At 41.6% G+C, this 27,250-nt stretch overlaps 1 protein-coding gene across 2 annotated transcripts; it reads left to right on the top strand.

Moving 5' to 3' along the window:
- The first annotated feature begins 1,230 nt into the window (after positions 1-1,230).
- intu (inturned planar cell polarity protein) lies at positions 1,231-27,248 on the top strand. 2 transcript variants are annotated; one of them, XM_086279359.1, is made up of 17 exons: positions 1,231-1,588; positions 3,801-4,393; positions 6,777-6,862; positions 13,308-13,523; positions 17,168-17,286; positions 17,893-17,982; positions 18,601-18,678; positions 20,094-20,280; positions 20,583-20,636; positions 21,224-21,286; positions 21,566-21,775; positions 23,575-23,667; positions 23,750-24,181; positions 24,626-24,720; positions 24,808-24,997; positions 25,371-25,513; positions 26,645-27,248. In XM_086279359.1, the coding sequence occupies exons 1-17, from the start codon at positions 1,503-1,505 to the stop codon at positions 26,754-26,756; spliced, it is 2,847 nt and encodes a 948-aa protein (XP_086135485.1). In that variant the 5' UTR covers positions 1,231-1,502; the 3' UTR covers positions 26,757-27,248. The 2 variants fall into 2 exon arrangements, with proteins under 2 accessions (XP_086135485.1, XP_086135479.1); XM_086279353.1 differs by lacking the exon at positions 1,231-1,588 and adding an exon at positions 2,260-2,510.
- Positions 27,249-27,250: the final 2 nt, after the last annotated feature.

Here is a 27,250-nt window from a genome sequence, read left to right as displayed (position 1 = left end):
AGCATAGAGCATAAATTTCTTTGAGTTTACCCTTAGAAGGTTTTTTAAGATAATCTCCTTCTGTGTGTTTTAGCTTGGATTCCAAAACCTTCCTTTGCTCTGCTTGTCTACGCTTCTTACCTTTAGTATATGAAATAATGAGACCTCTTGAGTAGGCCTTTAATGTCTCCCAGAGTAACGACGGGTTATCCGTGGAGGGTGTATTAATTAACAAGAACTGTCAATCCAAGATCGTACAGGATAGAGGGGTCAAAGTGCCAATGGCTATCCTGGGGGGCGGATTCCTGACGTTGCAATGAAGGAAAACTGTCGCATGGTCTGATATAACTATGTTACCAATCGAGCTAAACGTAACTGATGGCAAAATAAGGTTTGGGACGAAGAAGTAGTCAATTCTTAGTAGTAAGATTATAACTGATTCAGCTTTTTTCCAAGAGGTTTAATGCAATAAAAACGCTACAAACTGTGTTTTTTACTGCGTGGTTAAGTAAATGAGCATTTTTACATCACTTGCAGCAGCATTGCGTGATTCTCTGTGGATTTTATTTTTATGTACATATAAATGTGGGCTTGCCTGCAGAGCTTTTTTGTTGGTAGGCGTGCTTCTGCTCCACCTGCCAAGAAGACTGCCGGGTGTTGTGCCAAAAAGTGATTGTCTGCCAAAAAGTGATTTCCAGTGTTTCTGTGTATTTTTTATGTGTAATATCTTTACGTATGTTCGTAAATAGACTTCGGTGAACAGGGGATACAAAGGGGTTACATAAAGAATTAAAAAATTATCTGTTTTTTAAGTATCTTTACAACTTGTACTTACATTATAACCAATCCGGTCCTTTATCCCCACTTAAAATATTTTTACAGAACTATTGTAATATTTGCTGCCATTTCTGCTGTCCTGTTGGGCAACTTACTCTTACAAAATACATTTTTAATGTTAATGAGATTTTTTTTTACTGCATAAATAAAGGTTATATAAAAGTCGCTGCCAAAAACTGATTGCGGCTTGTATCTTGCTACACGAATGTTGTTTGTGGCTCAAGATGACTTTATGTCATCCATAAGGGATGCATTTGACATATGTTTAACATATTATAGCCCAACAAGTTACTTATAGCACTTTAAATATGAGCAATCGCTTTTTGGCAAATACCGGAAATCAGTTTTTGGCAGACAATCACTTTTTGGCACAACACCGGGACACATTCCGCCCTGCTGGCCTGCAAAAACACTCAAAACTATGAAAGGAGAAAAGAAATAAAGGAGGACCCGCTTTGAATTGTTGTTGAACCGTGCACCCTGTGATTGACGTGAGAAACTAGGGGGAGGATCCTGTCTGGGCTCAGACGCAGTTTGGGTTGCACGCTGCTGCTCGGGCATACAGAAACTTCAGGACGGAGAAGAGGCATCCATCAGGAGGACTAATAAAAGTTTTAAAGGATTTCTCTTCGGGAGTCTTCTTCTTTTATCGGGCAGGCTCGTCCCGGTGGAAACATGAAACATAAATGATGTTCAACGTTTCCATAGATGGAGGTTCATTCTCTAAGAACCTGGAGGACTTTGACTCCATCCGCAGTGTTCTCCTTTACAGGTCAGTCTAAACTTCACTTTACCCTCAGTGAGCATACAGAGCATTTACGCACTTTATTTATTTATTTATGTATGTATTTATGTATTTATTTATTTTTCTACAAAGGCGACGTCCCGTGCTTTCATTTGCTCGGAGACACTGTTTTGCTGAAATCCTGAGGGGATTTAAAAAACCTTATGTATTCAGGGAGGTGGAGGCACCGGGCATCAAAATAAAGGTGCAAATTAACAAAATAAAAGCCTATATTGTCATATTTTATAGGCTACTTAAGGCTCCATATTCTTTCAGTTTCTTTACTGGATTTTTTTAAAAATTTAAAACATATAAATCATTAGCAGTTAAACTGAATTATTACTCATAGTACGTATAATATGAGCAGGCTTGAGCTGTTGTCTGTGTGCTTGCTGCATTATTTTATAGGAAATAGCTTCACGGTGCCAAATAAACCGTTAAGTGTGTTATCGTACGTAAACATGAAGTAAACCGTATCCCCGACCCGTTATAACATGATATGCTTATGTTGCTAATAATTGGCGGCGTGATTGACGGAAAACACTATTTTAACAGGAAACTTCAGCAGGAAAGCAGCTAGCTAGAAGCAAAAGCTTCTGCGTTGTCAGGGGCAACTGTGCTATCCACCAATAGAATTCGGTGCTCACGTGTCACGTGACCACACCACAGCGCTCACCGCTGCTTACAACATGGCGAGTGGATGTTGGTGCTTGTTTTGGTGAAAGTTCCTCTGTTTTTTCGCGCTTTTGGTGAACTAAGCCGTCCATAAACCGATGGCCACCGCGAATCCCCGCCACTGTGCCGGGAAAAGTATATCCAGCCGCCACACGGACGAAGAGACAGCCCAGAGCGACGAAGGTAGTGACTGTGGATCCACAGCATCGAGTTTCAGCAGCTCCGACTCCTCAGAGTAAGGACACACTATGTGTCAGAGACTAGAAACGTTTCACCTGTCTGTTCATTTCAAATGTCCAGATAAATGTTGCTTTTGAGTGGGAGTACTGCTAGGTTGTCAGAGAGCGGTGTCCGCAGTTTCCGTCTCCTCCCTTGTGCTTTTCATAGCTCTGGGCAATGTTTTCAACTTGGGAGGTAAACCTTCATAAATAATTACATGCTTTCTTAGTAAATTTATGGATGCCGTGTAAAAGCTACTTACCGCAACTTCTTAAAGTTAAAAGAAGAAAGACCCGAGGCAAAAATAGCTCCAACTCTTTTACATATGATGTTTGTACATATGGTGTTTTTCTCTGTTCTGTTTTTACAGCATGCACATGGTAGACATTGACATATTTTAGGAGTTTTGATATTTGTTCTACAGTTCACTCAGAAACCCCCCAGAAACAAACAAAAGTGCAACATGTTTGTGTGTATTTTTTTAAGGGGCAGTGAGACCTTGACACTGTTACAGGACCTTTCTGTATTTCCACCACATCTACCTAGATTCCTACAGAGACTGCTGCTGGCCTGTTAGGGATCAGGGATGAATATTCAAACACTAAAATAGTGATTATATGTGGTGCACAATAGGAACAGAGGTCGCACAGAGGTCAGATGTTGGCTTAACAGAAATATGAGATCTTATTAAAGGGTGGCACAGTGTTGGAGTAGTTTGCACTGTCGCCTAGGTTCCTAGTTTGAATCCTGGCTGGTGTCTTTCTGTGTGAAGTTTAGAAAATGCTATATAAATATATAGTTATACAAGTTTTCAGTGGTCAGTACGAGTAGAAAAGTGTTATATAAGTGCAAGTCATTTACATACCTATTTGTTGGCACTAATAAAAAGTAATCTAGTAATAAAGAAGTTAGAATCCATTTATTTTGAGCTAACTGAGAATAAAACAGAGATCAAAGAGGGGTTGGAGATTATAACCATTTGATATAATAGGATTTAAAGCCACCTGAGCTGGCATTTCAGTAAGTGTGGGAAACATATTTAGGTCAAACAGGACCTGATATTGTGTGATAATGGTTGCTTTTCTGCAAAAACAACTGTTGTAAAACCTAAAAAATAAACTCCCCGCTCTCTGAAGCATTAATTCATGATTAATCCTCCATTTATTAATGGCAAACATGCCATTTATACATTCTAAATTCAGCTGCAGTTCAAAATTTGTTGTAGACACTTATTATGAGTGAATTCTTGGAACCATACGGTGAATATGAACAGTACATAAGGCTTAAATCCTCTGCTTTCTCTCAGTGACCTGGAACCAGAATGGCTGGACGACATTCAGAAGAACGGCGAGCTCTTCTACCTCGAGTTGAGCGAGGGCGAAGAGGAGGCTGCGTTGGCCCAGCAGGTGAATCAAGGTGTATCCACCAATCATGTTCGCTTCAGTGAAAAAGAGGCAGAGATCATCACAGAGCAAAACAAGAAGCAGCGCTGCGGCTCACGGGCAAAAGGTGAGCCCACGCTTAAAAAGCTGGCTAGGATCCTGAGGAGGAAACGGCGGCCTTCACAGCGTAGAGGAGGGAAGGATGGGTGTAAAGACAGCTCATCGCCTCCAGCATCAATCCTGAAGAACCAGCAAGGCCAAAGGCAGGGTGTGACTGTTCAGCAGCAGCAGCAGCTGAAGGAGGTGTGTGTCTACCTCAACCCTAAACGTTTAGGAGGTTCTTCGACCCCTTTGAGTGATGGCGGAGGCCTGCTGGAAGCACTGCTGGGTGTGGTGCATCGCCCTGCCTGGAGCAGAGGTCAGGAAGACCCTGCAGTGCTCACACAGGAGGAAAGACTGACTGTTCATGGATTAATACCAAACAGTCCAGCCATCAAATGTGGCCAAATCCTAATTGGTAAGAACATAAATCCAAAAGTCAGCTGGTTTTATCAGTGAGGGATATATTTGTTACTTCAAAGCTTATACTTCAGAGAAAGAAAAGTATCTGGGTAGAAATTAATCACTTAATTGTAACAAAACTGTTTGCGGAGGAGCTTGCGCCATCCTCAGAACTAAACTCCTACCTTCACAAGTGAGGAAAAAGTAGCTATGTAGCCATTAAGATTCTGTAACAATCATCAGCAGAGTCGAGATTTTAGTTGTTTTAGTACTGATAAAGATGAAAATTTAAAAAGTAGAAGAGATGGGAGGAAAAAAAATACAACCAGTGTGTGGGATTTAAAAAATCACCAAATATTGGTATCGGTTTTTAAAACCCTAGATTGGTCAGGCTTTAGTGGAGTCGTGTTTTAGTACTGACACATTAATTTCCACACCACACAAGTGCCCTGCCAAAACACGGGCTGTAATTATGACGACATAGCCATAGTGACTGCATGCAGATTTCTTTTTTAATAATCACCTAAGCAAAGCCTAAATGATGACTCTAGCATGCAACACAAGAAAAAAATCTTAGGGAAAAGAGAAAAGTCTGCACACCGTTTGCCTTCTGTTTAATAATCTGTTTTATTTTAAATTACACAATTAAACTCAAATTGGGATGTGAACTGTATCTAAATGATGTTTATAAATAAAGTTCATTTCTTAGGATTTGTTAATTGACTTGTTACTATCATCATTATCATAGTAAACAAAGTAACCTAAGTTTGTCATATCTTATTTATTTAATTTTGCTTCTTGCAGTGTAGGTAGTAGCCACGTGTGTTGAAACCATAGTGCTAGTAAGCAGTATAAATCTGTCTGGAGCACACTGACCTATCTGCCCTGTTTAAAGAAATTTATTCAGTGCCATATTTTTATTCATGTATTCGCTCAGAGCAGCTTTACATGATTCACAATTGTGTTTTTTTTTAACTCCTTATTTGTTTATCCCAGGCTGTGTTGGAGTCACTCAGTTTATTGTCTGCTTGAAGCAAAAAGGTTTCAGCTTAGCTTTCTTCTGATTGATTTCCCTTCACAAACACAATGTTTGTGGGTTGGGCTCTTGTGTGTTGCATGACATGTCAGGGATATCCTCTAGCGAAGATCCAAGAGGAGAACAAACTAGGGGTCGACTTATGTCAGTTTTATAGGGGGAGATAATCACGTTCAGTTTTCTTACCAGAGCCACATTTCTTATGATCCAGTCCTCACATACTTGTTTGCGTTGTCCCTTAAAAAAGCCTCTGTTAACATTTTACAGTAGCTGAAGCTCTGCGTGCTTGTCAGCGATGAAATCGAGAACAGTTGTGGTCCTGTAACTTCAGCCGAGAGGACTGCGATGTTTATCGCGACTCCAGCGATAACTGCTGCTTTACTTTCAAACCGCAGCTCAGATTTCAGGAGCTACTTCAGACTGAATGCACTTGTGTGATGGCCTTTTACTCTTGTCATGTAACCAATCAGATAGCGGGTGTAGGTGAGATATTGCTCTAGACTTCAGAGTGGCGACTGCAAAGAGAGATATGGCTGCGTTAGAGCCAAATCAGCAAAATCCAAATGAATTATTTTTATTGTAAATCTGTAAAAATAAAAATAATAATAATGATCCCAATGATCAGGAAAATGTAGAATATCATTAGAAGATTGGAAGATTAGCAAAAAAAAATGCCTTAAACCTAATTCATCTACTTTAAAGAAAATCGTTATTCATGACCAACTCTAAACCTTTACGATCCTCCGCCTTAAATAAAGCTTTTACTGCAGATTTGCAGAGTGACTGGAACTTTGTGCGGTCAGATGTGGTCCTGTCTGTCTGAAAGCTAAGCATCTCTGAAGTGATTTTCTTCTTGGAGGACTAATCTTTTTTTTGTTATACCAGCAAACAGAGGAATGCCAGTTGTGCTTCACCACAAATGACTACCCACATCAGTTACGGTTTAGAGGAGCTTTTATGCAGTGCAGCTACATGTTTGAACAATTAGACTGCTTAAATACCTGAAATAGCTCCGTTACTGAGTCGGTGGAGCGCTTCTCTGCACAAGAGCAGGTGAAGCTCTTTACCGAATGCAAACAGCAGTGGGTTTAGTAGCAGATTGCAGTTGCATATAATTAGTTTTTACAGGAAAGGGGTTGGCATAAAAAAATGAAGGTACATTTCCTTGTTATGGTTACATTAAAGAAATCTGTTTTGTATATCTACCAGATGCTTTCTAACTCTCACTGTATGTCTCAGTCCTAATATACACGGCGTGTCTATCTTTCTGTATGATGACAGTGTATTTGTTAAAACTTGCTGCTTTTGTCCTGATTGAGCCAGTTTACTTGATAAATATATACTTTCTGCATGTTTTTCTCAGGCGATGCGCTCGTAGCTGTAGACGATGTCGACGTGACCTCGGAGAATATCGAGAGGGTTCTCTCCTGCATCCCGGGACCAACGCAGGTCAGTGTGTGCGTGAAGCTGCCAAAATCACTTTTTCTGCTGGTGTTTGGAATTGGTGACATGCCGGTGGTGTAGTCAGTGATGATTTCCAGATCTGGATAAAGCTGACACGGGGAGTTGACGGATAGCTCTGACGTACCTGGATTACCTGTAGCAGCATTCATTTATGGCTTTTATGGCCTTTTTAATTTTTTTATTTGACACAGCGAATCAAAGGGAGCTTGTATTCTCAGCCTCTGTTAACAGTTAGCTCCAAAGTGACGTGTTTTTTTGTTTTGTAGTTATGCCTCTGTGAACTACCACGGTGGATTTTAATGAAGAAGTGCGGACTTTCAGCTTATCTTTTTAAACTAGTTTTCCACTAACTGTTTATGAATTACAGACATTTTTTTGTAAACACAGGCTCAACATTAATTGTAAAGATTAACATAATTTAAATATAAGGAATACTTTTTTACACTGAAATCCTTTGCAGTCAAAAGTCTAGAACCCGTGAACTTCACAAAATGCTGTATTTCCACCTTAAGTTGCTTCTTGTTTTTGGGTCTCTCTGCCTTATGTTTGATTTTCAATAACAGTTATGCTCTATTGGGTTGAAGAATATCCCATTTCTTTACAAACTCTTGGCTTGTTTTTTGTGTACTTGGGAACTGACCTTACCTGGTCATGAAGCTGCTCATCAGTCAGTTGTCAAATTACTTTTGAGCCTTTTGTATAAAAATGGCTCCAAGTCGTAAAGAGTTAATGTATAACATAAATAAAGCTAGAAGTCTTACTGTCAATATTGGGAGGCCCCTTTTTTATTTGATGGCCACTTAATGAGTGTTTTGTGTTGCCCTCTTTTCATTTGGTTTGATTTCTAAATGTATAAGGCAGCATGTATGCTTTTAAGATCCCGCTGCCTGTCATGAGCAGCAGTTGTCGAATGCAGATACAGATCAAATTGCTTTAAAACGCAGCGGTCCTGCCAAGCTGCTAAATTGTGAGTAAAAAAGCATAAGCCAGCACTGTTTAGAAAGCCTTCAATGATCCTTTGATCGTCAGCAAAGAAAAAAAAACAACAACCCGCAGTCTGCGTCTCAGATGTGCATTTTCACCAAAAAGCAGACCATCAAAAAGAAGGAATTTGCAAATGACAGAGTGTACGCAGAGTTGATGGCAAACATGGCGGATGCACAGGACGGCGGTGTGACTATTTTTCGGTGCCACAGGAAGCTGTTGCGGGACTGAAAGCTCAGCTGATTAGAAGTTGTAGTCGGAAACTAAATTACATCGTACGGGAAGAGCGAGAGAGATTTTTGGGGAAAAATGCGCAGCTCCTCGGGCACCGTGATGACTTTCAGAAACTTGAAATAGAGCTGTGCTGCTGACAGAATCATTGTTTGGTGTGCGTGTGGGTTTGTTGGAGGATAGAGTGTGTTTCTGTGCGCCGAGCCTGCCAAATGGAACACAGACAGTAGTTATTAAGTTTGAAGGGACAAATATTAGTATTAAAGTCAGTCCACCATGGCCTTTACCAACCCTGAATGAACTACAGCTTTTCCTTTGTGCCTGCATGTGTGTGTCCATCCATGAATGAGCGGTAAATGACTGACATCAACAGACTGGAATTCTAGCAAGAGCACACTCCAGTCTAACCACATCCTTATTGTTTATGATGAGAGAAAGTGCTGCAGTTAGCCCACTCGGCCTCTTTACTCAGAGATTTCCCCAATTTATGCCCAGCCTCTTTCAAACTGTGGTACACCCTTATTTTTCATGTCATTTCAATTTGATGTCCACAGCTCAGAACTTACCGCTTTCATCATCTGTGCACCCAAAATAATTAAAGATATGCTATCATTAAATCAGTTTGGTTTTTTTTCTTTTTTTTTTACAGCTTTTAGAAGTTACTTTGCAGCACTGAGTTTGAAAGGTAGATCAGCGGGTGTTTCACCAGCGCTAACTTCTTCTTTAATAATACCCTTAAATTGGCTCAAATGGCCGAGCTCCCAGATGTAGGCGCCTGCTGGAGAGGCGGGTGGCCTGTGGTTAGTGCTGACAGGCCTTGGAGAGTTCTCAGGGAGCGATCGCTGGTTTAAAGAAATACGATTTAAACATTTTGACCAGGTAATTTGATCTTTTTTCTAAAATATATTGGGTAGGCTCCATGTAGTCTAAAGTTGGGAGAAATAAATACAGATTTATACCTTTGGAAAGTCTGCATCGGCTTATTATTTACTTCTCCGAGCAAACAATGCCCGTGTTAGAGTTTTAGCTCCAGATTGAGTTTTTTTTTCTTTAGAAAACTGTTCGCATAAATCAGTGTGAGCGGTTCTACAGTGTGCAATAAATGGCATAGTTCACATTCTGTGTTTCACAACCAGATTGTAGTTTTGGTGTGACTAGTGACAGTGGAGATGTAGTGGTTAAAACTTACTCACTGTGGGTTGAGGTTAAGTCTCAATTCTGTTCACTTCGCCTTTCTGCTTTTCCTGCAAACATTTTACTTAGAAAAAACGACTTAAAGCAGCTTGGTTCACCCCATAGGGTGCTGACCTTGGACAAGAGATAAACAGCATGCAAGCACAACCATATTGCTTCAGTTCATGTCAGCTTATTAACTTTTTATCAGGAAAGACACTTAACCCTTTAATCCCAAGTGTATCATGTTTGATACAAGAGTTTTTGAGACCTCTATATCAGCGGTCCTCAACCTTTTCTGTGCCACGGACCGGTTTAATGTCAGTCAATATTTTCACGGACCAACCTTTAAGGTGTCGCAGTTAAATACAACAAATAAAATGATACGACCAAGAAAAAATTGTGGTATTTTGTAAATATAATAATAAACGCAAATTCACTGTGTAATTGTGTAACTTTATTAGCAGCGTCCTCCTGAAATGCGCCAACAACATTGAGAGTAAAATCCTCCTCTCTGCCCCTTAATGCTCTCTGGTCGCTATGGTAACGCGTAAATATTTCTTTCAAAATCAGACACACAGCTACAACACGGGAAAAGACCGAGTTAACAGTAAAAACCCTGAAAACCATAAATTTCACACCCGATCCTCAACTCTCGCGGTCCGGTACCAAACGACTCACGGACCAGTACCGATCGTGGCCGGGGGGTTGGGGACCGCTGCTCTATATCATCAGTGTGATTTATAGGTTTTTGTTTAAGGTAAACAAAATATGATTGCACAAAAATGAAAACACACACAAATTAATATATCTTTTTTTATGTCAAATGGTCAAATAAACATACCAGCTTAAAAAAAGTAATTAAGTGCCCTGCCCATATGGTATTTATAAGGCTTTTTATTTACTATTCATTTGGAAATCATGAAAGTGGGACTGCGCTCTGTGTTTTAGCAGGAGCAGTTTCTTATAAACAAAAGTCTTGAGTTAAAACAAAAGAAATTGAGCTGGTCTAAAAATATCCCATAAATTTATACTTGGTTAAACACAGTATTTTAAGCAATACTCTGCTTTGCCCCTTTGTGCCACGCTAAAGTCTCACTGGCGCTCACGGGTTGAAATACTAAATAAAATGTGATGTGGTGAGAACCTGACTTTTTTAGCTGAAGATATCTCAAATACCAACGCTAACTGAATCGTTAATTTTTGGGTTTAATCCTCATATAAATGTGACCTAGTTTAAGACAACCACATAAAGGAAATGTCTTTTTCTTCAGCCGGTTTTTACAAAAGATTCATTACATATAATATTTATGTGTGTAAAAATGAAGAATGAAGTATAGCTTTGGCTAATATTGTGTAGTTTAGCCACAACAAGCTGTTGTCTCCCCATATCAACTTGATGAATGTTGAGTGCATGAAAGGTCGGGAAGGTGTAGTGGTTGCGTTATGGGTGTTAGAGGGCACCATGTCTGTTCACCGATGGTCAGTCACAGTGGACGTAGGTGGCCTCCTTTATTCATCTCTCAAACCATATATCTCTCTTTTCTTTGGGTGCAGGTGTACAGCTGAGTCCTGTCCTGTTTAATTGCCTGTTTCAAATTCCCCTCCAGCATTTGAGTACAATTCAAACCCTGTGCTTCTGTGACAGAGCCTTCCACAAACTATAGCTGTGGTCTTCTTCCAGCTCAGCTTCTGCTTTAACACAGATTGCCTCTCTGTGTCATAAATCTGTTTGATATGATGCAGAATTCGCATTCGAATGAATGATGGCATATTTTCTAGTCCCCGAGGCAGTGAAGTAACCCCAGACTCTAATATTTCCACCACCATGCTTCACATTTGGTATGAGCGTCTTCTCCTGAAGAACTGTCTGTTCTAAAGACGTCTGGTAATACTAACCCTGGTCCGTGTGTCCATCCGTCTGTAACTCTGACCCGTCTGTCTGGAGCACATTATTATAAAAAGCCAGGGTTCACTCAGATGGTTGTTTTTTGTTCAACTTATAGTTTTGCTCTATTGCTCTTTTTGGAGTACAAAGTCTTTTTCCTGGCACACCTCCCATGTAGGTTAAATTTAAATTAGGTAAATTTGTGCAGTCTCGATCATAGATGGACTTCGACATCAAGAGTTACCTACAGGTCCTCTAATGAAATTAGGGAGTTCTTGGAGACGTCTTTTAACATCAGTTTGGTGTTGGATTAAACTTGCTTGGGCTGCCAGCCCTTTAAAATCTCTGCCACTTGTAGGTAATTTTCCTTGGAGTGAAATATATTTTTAAAAAATAATTTAAATATGTTTTTTTTCCACGTCCTTTTCCTCCTAAAGAGCTCTTTAGGTCTTGGCATTATAGCAAACTGAACAACAGACCCTAAATGTTGCTGTCACTCATCTTCTATTACTTTTATTTTCGTAGATTAAACAGTCTTTTAATAAGTTGTGAAAAGACTTGCTTATTTGTTTCAGTGTATCATCTTTAATAATATCCACAACATTTTTTGTCCCGCTTTTAACTCAGCTTTGTTTTGATTGGTTGTACCTCATAAACAGAAGGTTTGAATGGTATGTGGGCGGGGCTTCTGCGCTCACAGACTATGTGCTCTGATGAACATGATAGTGATATGGTTTCTATACCACATCATACAGATTAAAGATTTGAAGAAAAAAATGCGTGGAACTCACTGTTTAAAGCACTCTGAGTTCTTTTGCACATGCTCAGCTCAGTATTTGAAATTTGACCACGTTTAATATGACCACTATAATCCAATGTTGTATAACCACTGACAGAAAATAAGGAAAAGCTCCAGAGGCCTGCTTCAAATTGTTAAAGGAAGGAAGAAGGTAAAGCTTTATTCATCCAGCTCTTCCTGAGCAACTCTTGCACACATTATGTTAACCAGCTGTTCCCTCTCACATCTGGACTCTGGCTCTGATTTACTTGAATTAGCATCAGCTTAGCTCCATAATTGGCCTCTGTGGCGCTGACAGCCTTCAGCCCAGAGTCAACACAGCGTGTGCGCAGGTATGCCGCTATAGCGTGTCTTTACTGTGAGCCGTCAGCACTAACTTCAGCCTGAACGATTCTTTAATTCAGTGTTTGCGTATGAGCGCACATACGTCCACACGGTCTTTCTTTGTGTTGATTCATTTTTGGTGTGTTTCTAATCTGTATGTGCATAAAAGAGGCTCTCTTGAAATGGAGAAAGCAGTAATCACAGGGCCTAACTAAAAAGTTTATTTAAATAAATACAGATCTTCTTTAATCAAAACTCCAGCACGATGATTTTAATTCATCTGTCTCCAGACTCGTCTATCGTGTCCTAATCTGTGAGGTCAGCAGGCAGCCTCTGACTCCAGCTATAATCACACTTAAATGTAGGTCTGACAAATTGTTTAAACAGAGACACCGCAGAGTTGCAGTTTCTCATCCTCCTGTGCGTCTCGGACACATGTGTTTCCATGTGCGGATGGTCCGATTTCCATGCGGCTCTTGTGTCTGTTTCCACTGCGACTTTCTATGAATGACAATGTGAAATGGAGGACTGTGGATGGAAAGTAAAACTGCTGCATGAATGAGAGCAGCAGTGCTGTCCGCTGCCTCAGCGCTGTTCCTCGGCCTTGTGAAGCAGTCTGGTTTTAATTTTAGTCAAACACACACACACAACCGCACCGATCTCTGCTATGTGTCATGCTGCGGTTAAGCCTAGATGTCAGTGTCACTTTCTCTTTGACAGTCGCCGTCCCGCTTTTCACTTTTCTCCTTAGTGAATGTGTAATGATTGAAGGTTTTTTTTTTCTTTTTTCCCGTCTTTTGGAAGCATGGCGCACATGCACACCTCGCCAAGTATAATCAAGTGGAGACGCAGTGACTTGCAGAATTTTTAGAAATGAATGAAATCTCTGAGAGGCCCTGGCAGGCAGACTGATGAAGTGATATTGTAAAAGAATGGCTGATTTTCTTCTTTGTGTCTCGGTTTGTTCCTTTACACTCAGAACTATTTCTCCGTAGTCTTTCTCTGATTTCCCTCATGTCTTCCTCCTCCAGGTGAGGCTGACCTTGGAGACCGTGGCTCCGTTGGACCGGGTCAGCGCTGGCGACACTTCCCTGATCCGTAGGACAAAGGCCTCTCCTCCAGTCAGCCAGCTGGTGCGGCTGCTGTGGGGCGAGGACACAGCCGAACTTCAGATGTCCATATCGCACATCCCTCATATCGTCATGTACCTGTCACTCAAACTGGACTCCACATCACCACAGGAGGAGGTTAGACAATAAAAATGCTACGATGAACAGTCTTTAAAGTTCATTTAATGAAATCTTTGTGCTGCGTTGGTGCTGCGCTGAGCTTTGCAGTCTGCAGTCTCACTCTTGTTCATGTTTGTGCTGTTGTTGATCCTTTAGGTTTGCCACGTCACAGAGAATTACAAGTTTTATAGACAAAGAACTTCTTTGAAGTTAAATGAAACTCGAGTGTTTAAAAACAGAGAAAAGTCTCCAGTGGAGACATTGTTTGTGCTTGTTCTCTTTGTTTCTCTGATCTTCATTGTTTTTTGCTTTGCTTATTTCTCACGATGACAAAGTCCGATGTGGCTTCTTTTCCTGTTTGAGCCAGCTTTTCAGCCAGTCAGTATTTAACCACACAGATATCTTATTCCAGATGGCAGACTTTTTGGAGATTTGTGCATGAACGTGTCTCAGTAATCTTCCTGCTCAATATTCTGTGTGAAACTCAAAAGTTACACAGACATGGAGCCATAAATCATACTCAAAGACCTACACTAGCACTAAATGGCGTTTGGACCGTCTTTTGCCTTCAGATCGTCCTTAATTCTTTATGGCACAGATTCAACAAGGTGCTGGAAACATTCCTCAGAGATTTTGGTCCTTTTTGACATGACATCATCACACAGTTGCTGCACATTTGTTCACTCCACATCCACGATGACAATCTCCTGTTCCAACACGTGCCAAAGGTGCTCTACTGGATTGAAATCTGGTGACTGTGTACACTACTGTGAGCTCACTGTCATGTTCTTGAAGCCAGTTTGAGAGGATCTGAGCTCCGTGGCATGGTGTGTTATCCTGCTGTGATCAATAGTGGGTCAGCCACCACCTCCAAAGGGGACAACCTCCATTAGGGTTTAAGCGCCTGGTTCTCATCATCTTTTTGAAGAAGCTTCTTGGATAAAAGGTGACGCGCCTTCACAAACTTAAAGTCCTCTTTTTCCATTTTCAAAAAAATTTGCAGAGCTTCAAAACATATTTGAGTTAAATAATGACCCAGCCTATTAAGTATAAGTGAGCCTGTCAACATTACTAATAAACTATTTAAATGTTTGAATTAATAACCACATGGGTACTCTACAGTGAGCTATACAGTATATAATTATTTGGTACTTTGAATGCTCATTGCAGTGATACCAGGTTAACTGCTTTATGTAGGAAAAAAAATAAAACTACTTATTTTGTTATGAAACATTTGCATCTGCAGACATGTCCTATTTTGAAACAGTAGCTATAAAACTTTACAGTACCTGTTTTTGTTTGTCTGTTTAATTTTGCCTGAAGTGCAGCGTAAGTGTAAACCAGCAGCTTGTTGTTTGGTGAAAGCAAACTTAAAGTATTTGGGGGAATTTTTGTATCCTTCCCCAGTTATGTCTATGCAACCATGCTAGCCACCAGTACTGAGGTTTAGCAACATCTAGGATATTATTAAAGATAAAGCATTGGCTTTGACACAATTTTTTTGGCAAAATGTTAAAACATTTTTGCATTTAAAGACTCCATTGAATCCCAAAAGGATAGACAAATAAAAAAATAGCAATTGTTTATTTTCATATTCATCTAGTTTTCTGTCAAAGTCTCTGGTGCTTCTGTTTCACTCATTTATAGCTAGTATTTAAAGTTATAACGAAGAAAAAAGTGTTTGCTGGGAAAAAAGGCAGTGCTGCTGACTCCACAGTGGTTATAAGTACTGTCACCAAAGCACTAAAGGTACGATTTGAAGGATTTATTGGCCAAAGAGCTACATTTAGACTTTGGGTCTTCCAGTTGAATTACAAGCAGAGTTCCTGTGTTTCTCTGCAAAAGGTTCCTGGAGGTCCTCCACTGAAAACAGGCTGCTATTAAAGAACAACATGTAGGGAGCTGTTAAAAGAGAAAGCCACCTTCAGACCTTAAATACTGCTGATAGGTTTGACCTAACTGAAACTGGCAGAATAAACAGAACCCTAAAGGCTGCTGTTGATATCCAAACCCCGGATGACCACATATTTTCCCATTCCTTTGGAGAGTAAATTGGTTTTTGGGGAAATCTGATCGTGACTTTTGTGGTCAACGGCTCTCATGACTCGGAGCAAACTCTATAAAACTCAATTTAAGACACTGAGCTGTGCTGAACAGACTGATTTAATTATCCACATTCTGACAAAGGGCATTCTGATAATGGAGTATTGAGTATTGGCCGTAGCTGTGTAGGAAACCCCAAGATTGGGAGTGGTGAGCTTCTCTTCTCTTCTGAATTTCTCTGATGTGATTCAGACACTTCAGAAAACTACTACTCTGGACAGCGTCCAGCGCCTGCGGGTGCTACCAACCAAAACTAGAGAGTGGAGAGAAAAGCGAGAGGTGCTCTCCATCATTTTAATGCCGTGAACTTTCTATCCTGCCCCACGTTCCCTTTGCAGCAGCAGCGAGCTGTTCTTCCAGTCGGGCTATAAACAAAATAACATTTCCTATTTTAATTAGATCCATGTGCATGGTGCTGTTTTAACATCCCGTAGGTAGGACACAGCTCACTTGTAGTAAAGTGTTAATCCCAAAGTCTCTGCTGACCCACACCTCCCACACTGTAATCACATTTTCCCCGTGGACGCTGCTGGCAGGTTGACGTTGCCTTTATGGTTGCACTTCACTGTTCTGCAGTTCCTTTTTGTGTCTCTGCACGCCAGAGTTTTTTCTTTTCTTTTTTTTTTATCTCGACCTAAAGAGCACTGGTGATAGAGAGTACAGCTTGTCTGGAGCCACATCAGCCAGCGGTTGATTTTTCTAAATGACAGTGCTGCGCACGAACCCGCTAAACTCTGACTTTGATTTTTTAAGTCCTTTGATTGTAGGGTAGTAGGAACCGGAGAGGTTCAGTGGTGATATTTTTGAGCTTTAGCTGTGCGATGTTTTGCTGATGTTTGTGTACAGGCTGAAGTTGCTTTCTGTGGTGGTTGTTCTGTAGCAGCCTCTCCGTGCGTGCTTTGTCCCCCAAGGTGAATATCTCCCATCGGCACTCGTTTGTGCCTTTGTTCTGGTTGCCAAGGCTATAAGAGGCCGTTCATTCAAAGTTTTTACCCCTCACCCACCATCCTCTTATCCTCTTGGCGGCTTGGATCTTATCCGCTCCTTTAAAGTTGCCAGCGTGCTGGGAGGAATACTAATAACTCAAACAATGCGCTGGATCTGCCCCAGAGCGCTCTGATTCTCTGCTGCTCTTTCTGCAGATTTTGGACCTGCAGATTTTTGCAGTCGCAGGAATAAGAGTTGTACAGAAACTAGCTGAACATTAACCGTGTGCCGCTATGTCCCTGAGAACGAATGGCAATTAAATTCCTGTGTGTCCTCCAGGACAGGAAAGTCAAATATTTAAAATGTGTTTGGAAACATTGGTCTTTAAAGTGACATATTTTTGTTGCTTTTTGGAGCCAAAGTGACATTGTTGAGTTGTGGCTCATCCATTCTTTCTTTTTTTTCTCTCCATAATTTATGGCAGAGAGCATTTGGTAGCAGCCAAGTTCAGATATTTCACATTCTGCTATTGAAAAACTAACCAGAGTTTGTTTTCCCCTCTATGTAGCGTGCGCGATTTTAACAATAGAGTTTGTTTCAATGCTAAGCGACGCTGCTGTCTGTGTCTGCAGGAGGAAGTCTTGTACCAGTACCCTGTGTCTGGAGCATCCAGCCAGCTGAAAGGAGTGAGGGGGATCTTCATCACTCTGTGTGACATGCTGGAGAATGTCACAGGCGGGCGGATCATCAGGTAGGAAAGATAAAATGTGCTGCAGCGTGCTGAATCCAGGCTACGCACACAAGAAAATCAGCAGAGCCATCTAATCATCATATAATGCTTAGCCCTATAGATCTGTTATAAGATGATAAGGGGATCTTTGGAAGATATCTTCACATGTAAGGGGAAAGAGAACTCCTGTATTGCGTGTACTGCCAGTGACACTGGTCTCTTGTCACACATGGTGCGCTTATGATTCCAAACGCTCTGATACTTTGTCAGGCTGGAGCTCACTGCCTTTATAGACACTTACTGCCTATTAACCTGATTAACCTGGTTGTGGTCACAATGAAGCCACTTTTAATTTAAGTTTCCAATAAATTTTTGTAGCAGCTCCGCCCCAGTAGGTCGCTCCATGGTGTACTGGTTAACTCACCCACCCACATTACGTACGTAAAAAAAAAAAAAAATCAAAGAAAACAAACTACAACACTTTTCCCTTAAAGTGATCACTGCCCAGAGGGTGAGCTGCCTTGGCAGATGTGTGTACTACTAAGAGTGTTTCTTGTATTGTATTAAAATTAAGTCACCCATTTCACCATCTCTCATATCCTCATCCATCCTCTTTTTCCCTCCCAGTTCGTCTCTTCTACTCGGCAAACATCTGGTACATGTTGGCTACTGGAAAGAAAGCAACAATCTTCTAGTCATCGGCCTTCCTGCTGAGAGGTAGCCTCAGGCAGCGTTACACACACACACACGCACACACACACACACACACACTTATGCTGTGAGGTCAACTGCAGGCACATTCGACATGCTGTGTAGATATTACACAAGTCGATAGCACATGGCAGGTGTTAAAGTTTGACAGTAATTTTTCACGTATATCTTTTTTCCTTTTTTAAATTGCTGCCCTGTCACTGATGTGGCAATAAATCCTCCGAGCATGACCTGTGCTCCAGAAATGAAGTATTTTTGGAAAGAAGGAAAGATTTAAGAGCACAATCTGTAAAAACAATCGGAAAGGACCGTCTTTTTTTCTTCATCTCCTCGCTTTTAACTTTACCATGTGCTTCTCTTTGTCCTTTGTTGGCCAGATGAATGCCTCTTTAAGAAGCACGTGGTCGTAAAACGCTTGGCGAGATGAGTCACATTAGCCACCTTTATGTTTGTAGCGGGTCAGCCCCGACCAGTCATCGTCTCACGCCTGGAAATAATGGATCGATTCTTGAAGAACACCCACAAGCAGAAAAAAAAAGCACTGCCGTAAAAATGTTTTTCTCCGTGGCTGCTGGCTGTTAATCCAAATATTTGATAAGCTTGAATTTTTCCATTTCCCTCCAGGGTTCCTCTGCTGTATCTGCAGACCGTGGTAGGAGACGTAGTCCGCACACTAAAAGTGATGTACGGCTCCTTAGACAGGTTGGTCACTGTTGCCTTTCCCTCAGTCCTGCTGAGAGCTGGTTGGAACTTCCTCTTTCTGGTTGCCATTTTTCCACATTATGCAAAATATGCTGAAATCAAAGTAAAATGTCTTAGCTGTAAAGCGCAAACCTTCCCCACAAACTCATTATTGTCTCAATTTGTCTACTTGATGTACTTTCTTCTCATGAGCATGTTTTTTTTCTTTTAAAGGGGACCTGTTCCACTCATTTCTAGGCCCATGTATGTAAGGAGGGAGTAGGGGGAATGTAATCACTTGTTTGTTTGTCTCTCTTTGTTAGCAGGTTTCTAGCTGTCATTTTTCATATTTTGCGTGATGGTAGATCACAGATGGTACAGCTTGGACAAGGCCACAGCAAATGTAACAATAAGTCTAAACATTTGACCTTAACCTTCATTGTTGGCGCCAAAGTTCAAACCTGACCTTGAGGAAAAAATGTCAAGAAACCATATTGAACAATACATTATATAAAAGGGATGGAGAGAGCTGTGCAACACACTTTTTAAGTTTATTTCCAGACTGTATAAATCTCTGCAGGAGGGAAAAATGTATATCATGTATATTGTGTGCAGATGGGAGGCAGAGGCAAATATAAAATTAACAAAAAATCCTGATTGGATGAATTTATGTGAGACACGCTGATACACCACAATTTACTTGGAAGAACATGGTAAAGATTTTATACCTCAAAGATAAAGTGTGAGAAACTGTTCATCCTGAGCAGGAGCACTACTGGACAATGTGTAGGAATAAATCTGCAGGTCTCTTCCAAAGCTGTTCTCCCACTGAGGCAGCTGGCAGAAAAAAATGTAATAATTGGTTCAGGAGTTGGTCTTTGACTTCACTGTAATTTATCTAGGAAACCTACCATCTGGACTCGATGAAAAAGATAAATACTTAGAATAAATACTTTTTAAATACTAATGGTGGGTAGCGAAACATGCCAGACTATTAAAGACTGGATAGAAATCACACAGGAAGTAGATGACATTTTATATGACACAAGCTGTGTCCAAATTCATGAATTTGGACACAGCTAAAGACTGGTCAAAATGCAACACATTTTTGAATCAGAGGTGTTTCTTCTCTGTCTGTGCATCTGTGATTTATCTGTAATTTAAATGTGTTATATGTTATAGTTTTTCAACTCTAGAAATGAATCTAAAAGGTGCTTATGTCATATGCCTGAAAAGACTAATTACAAGGAACACGACTGTGAGTGCAGTGATGTGTGCAATTTTATTTCATCTTTTCAGTTGTTTTTCTCATGTCTGTTATTAGTAGATGAACTTGTGCTTTTGCATGTTTGCCAATTTCATGAATTAACATTAAACAATAAAATTAAATATATATTTTTTTTAAAAAGATTTCTTCTAATTGTGTCCTCCCACAGTGCGTTCTGTAAGGCGGACCATGCTCCCAGGTTGGACCATTTCTTCTGCCTGTTCTTCCAGCAGCTCATCCAGCCCTCGCGTCTGAGGGAAGGCTCCTCCTCGGCACCTCCGCCCGACATCTCAGGGACTCTCTTCCTGGATGGACTGCCGGCGGTTCGATGGCTCACGCTGCCTCCAGAAATCAAGGTACACTGCTGGATCTGTGAATGTAAAGTTTCTTCTATCTTTCTGTTCTTACATGTGGCTATAGCTTGTTAGTTTAGCTCTGGTGCCCCCTTGTGTTCAATATTAAAAACAATACCTGCTTGATTTTGATTGATTTATTAAATCTGATTAAATTTTAATGGACTTCATAATGACAGTGGGTGGTGGGAATAAAGCGTAAGCGTTCATGAAAAATCACATTTAAAATGACTGCAGAAGGCAGCTTTAGTGTTAATAATATTTATGTGTGTGCGTTTTGTTTGGTTGTTTGTTTTCATCTGTAGATGGAGGTGGACACGGTTCTGTCTGACTTTGAGTCTTCTGATTTTGGAGAAATGGTAAGAAATGTTAGTTTTCCACCTTTATACGTTCTCTCCTGCACATATAAAGCTGTGCTGTCTTTGCAGTCAGCTGCAAGTCAGTGAGGTTTAACTCTTTCTCATAAAGAACGTCTAACGACCTGCCCCTGGACCCTTAATGACGAGTTTTCACACTCATTATACATCAATAAACCACTCTGTTCAGAAACGAGCTTCAAGGTTTACTCGCAGCAGGCTTTCAGGGGTAAAAGGTTAAGTGGGCAAAGACACACGACCATCATAAGGGCTTCTCTTGAGCATGTGTGCATGTTTGCTGAGATCTGTCTTCTGTCTTGAGCAGCAGAAGGGAGAAGGTCAGACTATTTATAGGAAGGCGTTCATGTCTCTGTGTGTATTTTTAATGAGCAGCTAATGAGGTCTGGTCTGTCCCTTTGTACGCGCAGCGCTAACAGGTTAGAGATGGATTATTGATGCTGGGAGCAGTGAAGCTGTTACTGCTTTCACTTAAATGATCATTCTGTTGAGCTCCACTGATTTAATGTTGCACTCACACAACACACAGAAAACCTTAAATGTGACTTTTTTTGTTCTATGTGCTTTTACAGTCTGAGGATTTCTTTGGCCTGAGGCGTCTGTATATAATCCTCGGCTCCTGTTTGTTCTATAAGGTAAGTTTCATAGTCACAACACGCACATGCCTGCTTCAGCGCCAGCAGCCTTATCATGTTTTTACTTCCTGATAGCATCTACGGTCTACACAGCTATTCTCGTCCAGATAACAGTCATTGTGTACATTAGGTGGCCTCTCACACGGGATAACAGGATGATGAGTGTGTTCTGTGGCTCAACAGCAAATTTACAAACAAATTAAGCTGTTAAATTATTAACTGAGAGGATAAGGGAGACAGTAATTTATCCTTTCATGTTTCCACTCCCTCCCCTTCCAGTCCTACCTGATCGCCAACCACCTGCCTAAGGAGGACTTGCTGGACGTGTGTCTGTACTGCCAGCACTACTGCCTGCTGCCGCTGGCGTCAGAGCAGCGCGTGGGTCAGCTGGTCATCTGGAGAGAGGTGTTTCCCCAGCAGAGGGCTAACGGAGCCACGCCGGGCTACAGCCAGCCAGAGGGCCGACACTTCCTCCTCATTGTGGGGCTGGTAGGGAAGGAAATCACTGACTTGTTTTATTGATATTTATTCTTTTCCTTGACAAAACTCCTTTTCTCATTTCAAATAAAAGGAGCATTTAATTATCGTGTTTACACAAAACCCACTTTAATCCCTCTTTACATTCACCCTCCTTGTGTGAAGAAAAAAGTACATCATCTCTAAATTCTAAGCATATATTATCTGGTCCTTAGTATTCTAGTCTTAAAATGAGGTAAGTAAAACCTCAGATAAATGACAAAACATGACATATTACACCTGAACCAAAATTAAAATGTCTATGCAAACTTGCATAGGAATTAAGTAGCAGTAGCAGCAGCAACCAGGTGCTGCTAATCAAATGCACTTGATTAACTGATCATCAAGTATGAAAGCAGAGGTTTTGGTGCAATGTTCCCTCTAATTTTTACGTGGCCGATCAACACAATTTAAAAAGTGGTATAAAATCCACACTTTTTCCAGCAATTGTTCCGTCTATGCTGCTCACATCTCCAATGGTTGTACACGTTGTTATTAACGTGGCTTCACTCCTCATCAGCCGCTTTTCCAGCTAAAACACCGGTGTCGGCACATAAGGACGCTGTCATAGCCTGTCAACGACGTTGATTATCTGCGTATATACAAATGTGAATCGCATTATTGTCTGGACTATGGGATAAGGTGGCATCGTTCTAATCCCATACAGGAGCAGCCAGTCACTGACTGACTAACACTGCAAAACAGAATTGTTAAAGTATTAATTTTAATTTCAATTCAGGTTAGATTTTTTTTTTTGTGCGCAACACAGATTTTCTGTGCGCAGAGACCGTGCCAGCAGTGCACAATTGCGCACACGCGCAGCTTAGAGGGAACATTGTTTTGGTGTGTGTTAACGCAGTTCCAAGGAGGGAAGACAATCAATTGGAAATCCATCATTGTAGAGCAAAAAAGATTATTTACATTCGAGGCAGTTGTCAGTCTTCCCAGGAGTGGACGTGAGACAGACGGTGCAATGCTGAGAGAAACTGCACAAAAACCAACAAAAAACAAGAGCAACATCTCAGACTCAGACTCTCAGTTAGCATGTTAAATGTTAAAGTTCATGACAGTCTTTGGAACCTGTTTGTTTACAGGGGTTTGCAGGAGAAAGCTTCTTTTCTCTAAAAATATAATAACAACATGGCTTATGTTTGCAAAGTTAGATCTGAACAAACCACAGGACTTCTAGTTGATGTTCTTCGGACAACACCTCATAACAGCTGTCAGCACGGCGGTGGAGGGGTGATGATTTGGGTTTGGGTTGCAGCCACAGGACCTGGGCATCTTGCAGTGTTTGAGACGACCATGAATTCCTCTGTATACCAAAATATTCTTGAGTTAAATGTGAAGCCAGCCGTCTGAGAAGCTTTAAACTTGGCCTAAACTGAGTAATGCCACAGAACATTGATCCTGAGCACAGCAGCACATCTACAACAGAGTAGCTATAAAAGAAAAAAGTGTCACAGCGATCCAGTCAAAGTCCAGCCTGATATAAATTTTGTGGTGGGACCTTAAGAAAGATGAATACCTGCAAGCCTCAATAACATTATACACAGAGAGTGGGCCAAAATTCATCCGACTCAATGTGAGAGTCTGACAGAAAACAGCTGCCTCAAGTTGTTGCTGCTAAAGGTGGTTCTACAAGCTATGCAGTCATGGGGTGCTTTTTATCATGACTGTAATTCTGCCTCATCTCCTCAGTCTCTGCCCATGTGTGTGTTATCTGCCAGTATCGATGCTTCTTCATGATATCATTTTCCCTCTGTCCTCAGAGACACTTTATGCAGTGTGTACTGTTGGAAGCAGGCGGCTGTGCTTCCCCAGCTTTGGGCTCTCCTGGACCTGATTGTGTTTACATTGATCAGGTGGGCTTTTTTAAACCTGAAGATGAATTCCTGCCATGATCATTTACGTCAAACTGAAGCTCTGTGTTGTTCTGGCCCCCAGGTGAAAGCCACCCTGCTGCAGCTGGAGGTGTTGGAACCAGGTATCGAAGAGCGTCTGAATGCTCCGCCTGCTCCCTGCCTGTCCTGCGCCGACTGGTTCCTCCCTGCTGCCACAGCTCGTGACCGGCTCGACAGCCTGGCCTCCTCCTCGCCCGTCTTCAGCAAGCTCGCCGGTGCCGTTAAAGCCTCCTCGTCCGGGTACAGAGCTCGCGCCCTGTTTGGGGAGAAGTCGTGGAGGGCCAGCCCGCAGAGGAGCTTGTCGGACAGCGGGAGCGAGGGGCAGATGGATGCCGGGTCGGGGTCCAGTTCGTCAGCGGCTCCAGGCCTCAGTCCGCATTCCACACCGGACTCAGCCAGGAAGCTGGGAGGTCGTCGGGACTCGCTGGGGTCTGGAGGGTCTGATGGGAGCGGAGGCAGCGGAGGACTCTTCAAGGTTCATCTGTAATCTTTTAAGGAGTTTATATTTGTTCCTGTTTATTTTTTCATCTGTTAGCCAATATCAGTGAATTAAATTTGTTACAGGATGTGAAATATCTCATTTATTTTCTAATAAATCTGCACATAAATGGAAAAGTGCTGAACACAGAGGTTTTGAACAAGGTTTGGCTCAAAGTATTTTCATTGAAAATGCAGAAAACTTGCCCGAATTGTTTGCAACAAGCCAGCTGGTCACAAATAAAACAAGTTATAGGGAACAAAGCTGGAAGTCGATGGACTGCATTAACTTTAAAGAAATTAAAAGCACACTAATAGAATTTCTTTTTAAATAGGTAAAGTGAGAGTGGCTTAAATGTTTGTTTTTTTTTGTCTAAAAGCCAATTAAAAGCAGATTTTATTTAACCTTGACATTTTGATACACTTTATATGTTTTTATCAGATACCCAGGATGAAGCACCCAAACCCTTTTTACCTGGGCACCCTGAAGAAGACCCTGACTGAGAGAGAAACAGAGGAGATGTACAACACCATGAAGTAAGTGACCGGTTATCCGGTTCCTTTTACTAACCAGATAAAAACGATCTCTTTTCAGTTTGACCTGAGGTCCTGTGTTTGCCACAGACTAACATCGGGTGCAGAGAACACCTTGTTCCACTACGTCCTGATGGAAACCGTACAGGGAATCTTCATCGCTCCCACTCACAGAGAGGTGGCTCAGCTGAGCGGCTCCATTCACCCACAGCTCATTCGCAACTTCCACCACTGCTGCCTCTCCATACGAGCCGCCTTCCAGCAGAGTCTGCCAGCCAGGGTGAGACAGAAAGGTGTTTCCTTTAAGTGTGAGGTTTCCAGAATTATGTGGAAGCTCGTTTCTGCCGCTGACAATAAAAAGGGTTCGCTGGGATTTCTTTCATAGACAAACACATCAGGACCATCATGAATACAGCAGATTTTCCTGATCTTACACATTAACGGAGGCTACAGACTCATATTTCCCTCAACAGTAACTTTTTGGTCAGGACTTCTTTACCCAGCATGGAGAGACTAAGGTGTGGAAACACGAGTTTCCACTGTGGTTAAAGGAAACCCGTTTCCTGCAGGGCTCAGCGGGCGTTTTCTGTATTCTGCGCATTAATGTGTTGAATGAATCAGGTGATTGTTGGTGTGATTTTTGTTTCCCGTAGAGCCGCCGTGCAGCAGACAGGCCGCAGGGCGGCGGCTGGGGTCTGGGTCCCGTCAAAGAACACGGGGTTCTGTTTCAGTGTAAACCCGAGAACTGGACCGACCAGAAGAAACCTGCTCCCACCATGACTTACTGGGTCATTGGGTACGTCAGCTTCCACTTATCCACTTATTTGCTTTTTTAACCGCACAGGTTTACATGTTCAGATTATTCAGGCGGCAGCTGGAGCAATGAAGTGTGCTCAGGTTGAGTCCTCATCTGGGGACTGCAACCATTCAACTTTCTGTCTTCACCTGAATGATCGAGCAGCCAAACCTGATTCATAGCTTTAGTAAATAATATTACTGGAGGATAAAGCTGGTCTCAGTCCCATTCAGGGAGACTTCCAGTAACTCTGTTTTCTCAGTCTGCTGTTTAATGGCTGAAATGAATACGAAGCATTGTGCAGTGTGTTCAGTGAAACACGGGGAGGAGACGGGGAACTCGTCATGTTGGACCCGATGTTGGTACTTTGTGTTTATCCTGGAAAAACTCCCAGTCTCAGTAAGTCAAAGAGGAGAGGGGCAGGCAGATTAGAGATGGAGTTAAAACGGGATTTGTAAGGGTCACAGGGGAACAATTTAGAATGAATTAACTGAGCTCCTTTGTCGATTCATAACATGAATTTTAACATTTCTTGTTTCTATCCAAGGCGTTTTGTAAATGTGCCCCCGCCTCATTCTCACATACACTATATATATCATATGTTGTCTCCTCACATACAAAGTTTGGAATAATAATGGCCCACCTTGTTTTAAAGACCTTACAGTACAGTATCACCCCATTAGAGCACTTGGCTCTCTGCTTTTAAGATCAGGCTTAAAACTTTCCGTTTTGGTAAAGCATATAGTTAGGGCTGGATCAGGTGACCCTGAATCCTCCCTTAGTTATGCTGTAATAAGTGTAGGCTGCTGGGGGATTCCCATGATGCATTGTGTCTTCTTCACTCACTGTGTTTATACTCTGCATTTAATCATATCTGGCTATCTTTGTTTTTTTCCTCCGTCTTCCTCCCCTCACCTCCAACTGGTTAGAGCAGATGGCTGGTTCTGATGGAGTTTTTCCTTCTCACTGTCACCAAGTGCTTGCTCATAAGGGGTCATATGATTGTTTGTCTCTATTATTGTACGGTCTTTACCTTAGACTAGTCTTTGAGGCGACTGCTGTTACGATTCGGCACTATATAAATTAAGTAAATTGAATTTCTCATCTCAGTCTCCTTCCTTCGGCTTTCAGACGCATGCTGCTGGAGCCCGTTCCTCAGGAGTTCTACGTGTGCTTCCATGACTCTGTGCCCGAGGTTCCCGTGGAAATGGCCTTCAGACTCTCCTTTGGTTTGGCTTTGTGACCTGTCGCTATCCTCTTCTGCACCAGATCAGCGGCAGTGATGAACAGAAACTTTAAGACTTCGTTTACCAGTGAAGCATCCGTAACATCCTCAGGAAGATAATTCAAATTGTGACGCTTGTCGAAGCACGCGAGCATAAATGTAGGGAGCCTTTTTACATTTTTTTTTTCAACAGTGATATTAGGCTGACTGCTATTTTGTACCTTATTGCACATATAAAAGACCCTAGACACATTTTTTATGTGCACATGAAAATCCACTCAAGTCAATCAGGGAATACCTCATGACGCCATTGTGCAGAAACTCATGCAAGACCTTCCTGCAGCAGCAGCAGCGTACATGTCCACGCGGACACAGCACACAGGGGTGTAGTGATGTTTTCACAAACAGTTTACAGTGATGTAAAAATGCCTTTCAGTTGCTTAATTTAAACTTTGTACAGTTTTGTAAGGAAATTGACTCATTTGTTACATTAATGAATGAACATTAAAAAG

This window comes from Aulonocara sp. 'chitande type north' Nkhata Bay, linkage group LG3 (genome assembly GCF_057382095.1).
Source record: "Aulonocara sp. 'chitande type north' Nkhata Bay isolate Kocher_YH1m ecotype deep benthic linkage group LG3, A_spYH_male_GT1.1, whole genome shotgun sequence".
NCBI lineage: Eukaryota > Metazoa > Chordata > Actinopteri > Cichliformes > Cichlidae > Aulonocara > Aulonocara sp. 'chitande type north' Nkhata Bay.
The sequence above is the reverse complement of the archived record's forward strand: the minus strand, read 5'-3'. Positions and strand labels throughout refer to the sequence as shown.

Coding starts and splice junctions, on each gene's coding strand:
- intu (XM_086279353.1), top strand. CDS start 2,374: ATGGCCACCGCGAATCCCCGCCACTGTGCCGGGAAAAGTATATCCAGC. Junction 24,721..24,807: donor GAGATGTACAACACCATGAA/GTAAGTGACCGG, acceptor TGTTTGCCACAG/ACTAACATCGGGTGCAGAGA. Junction 24,998..25,370: donor AGCAGAGTCTGCCAGCCAGG/GTGAGACAGAAA, acceptor TGTTTCCCGTAG/AGCCGCCGTGCAGCAGACAG.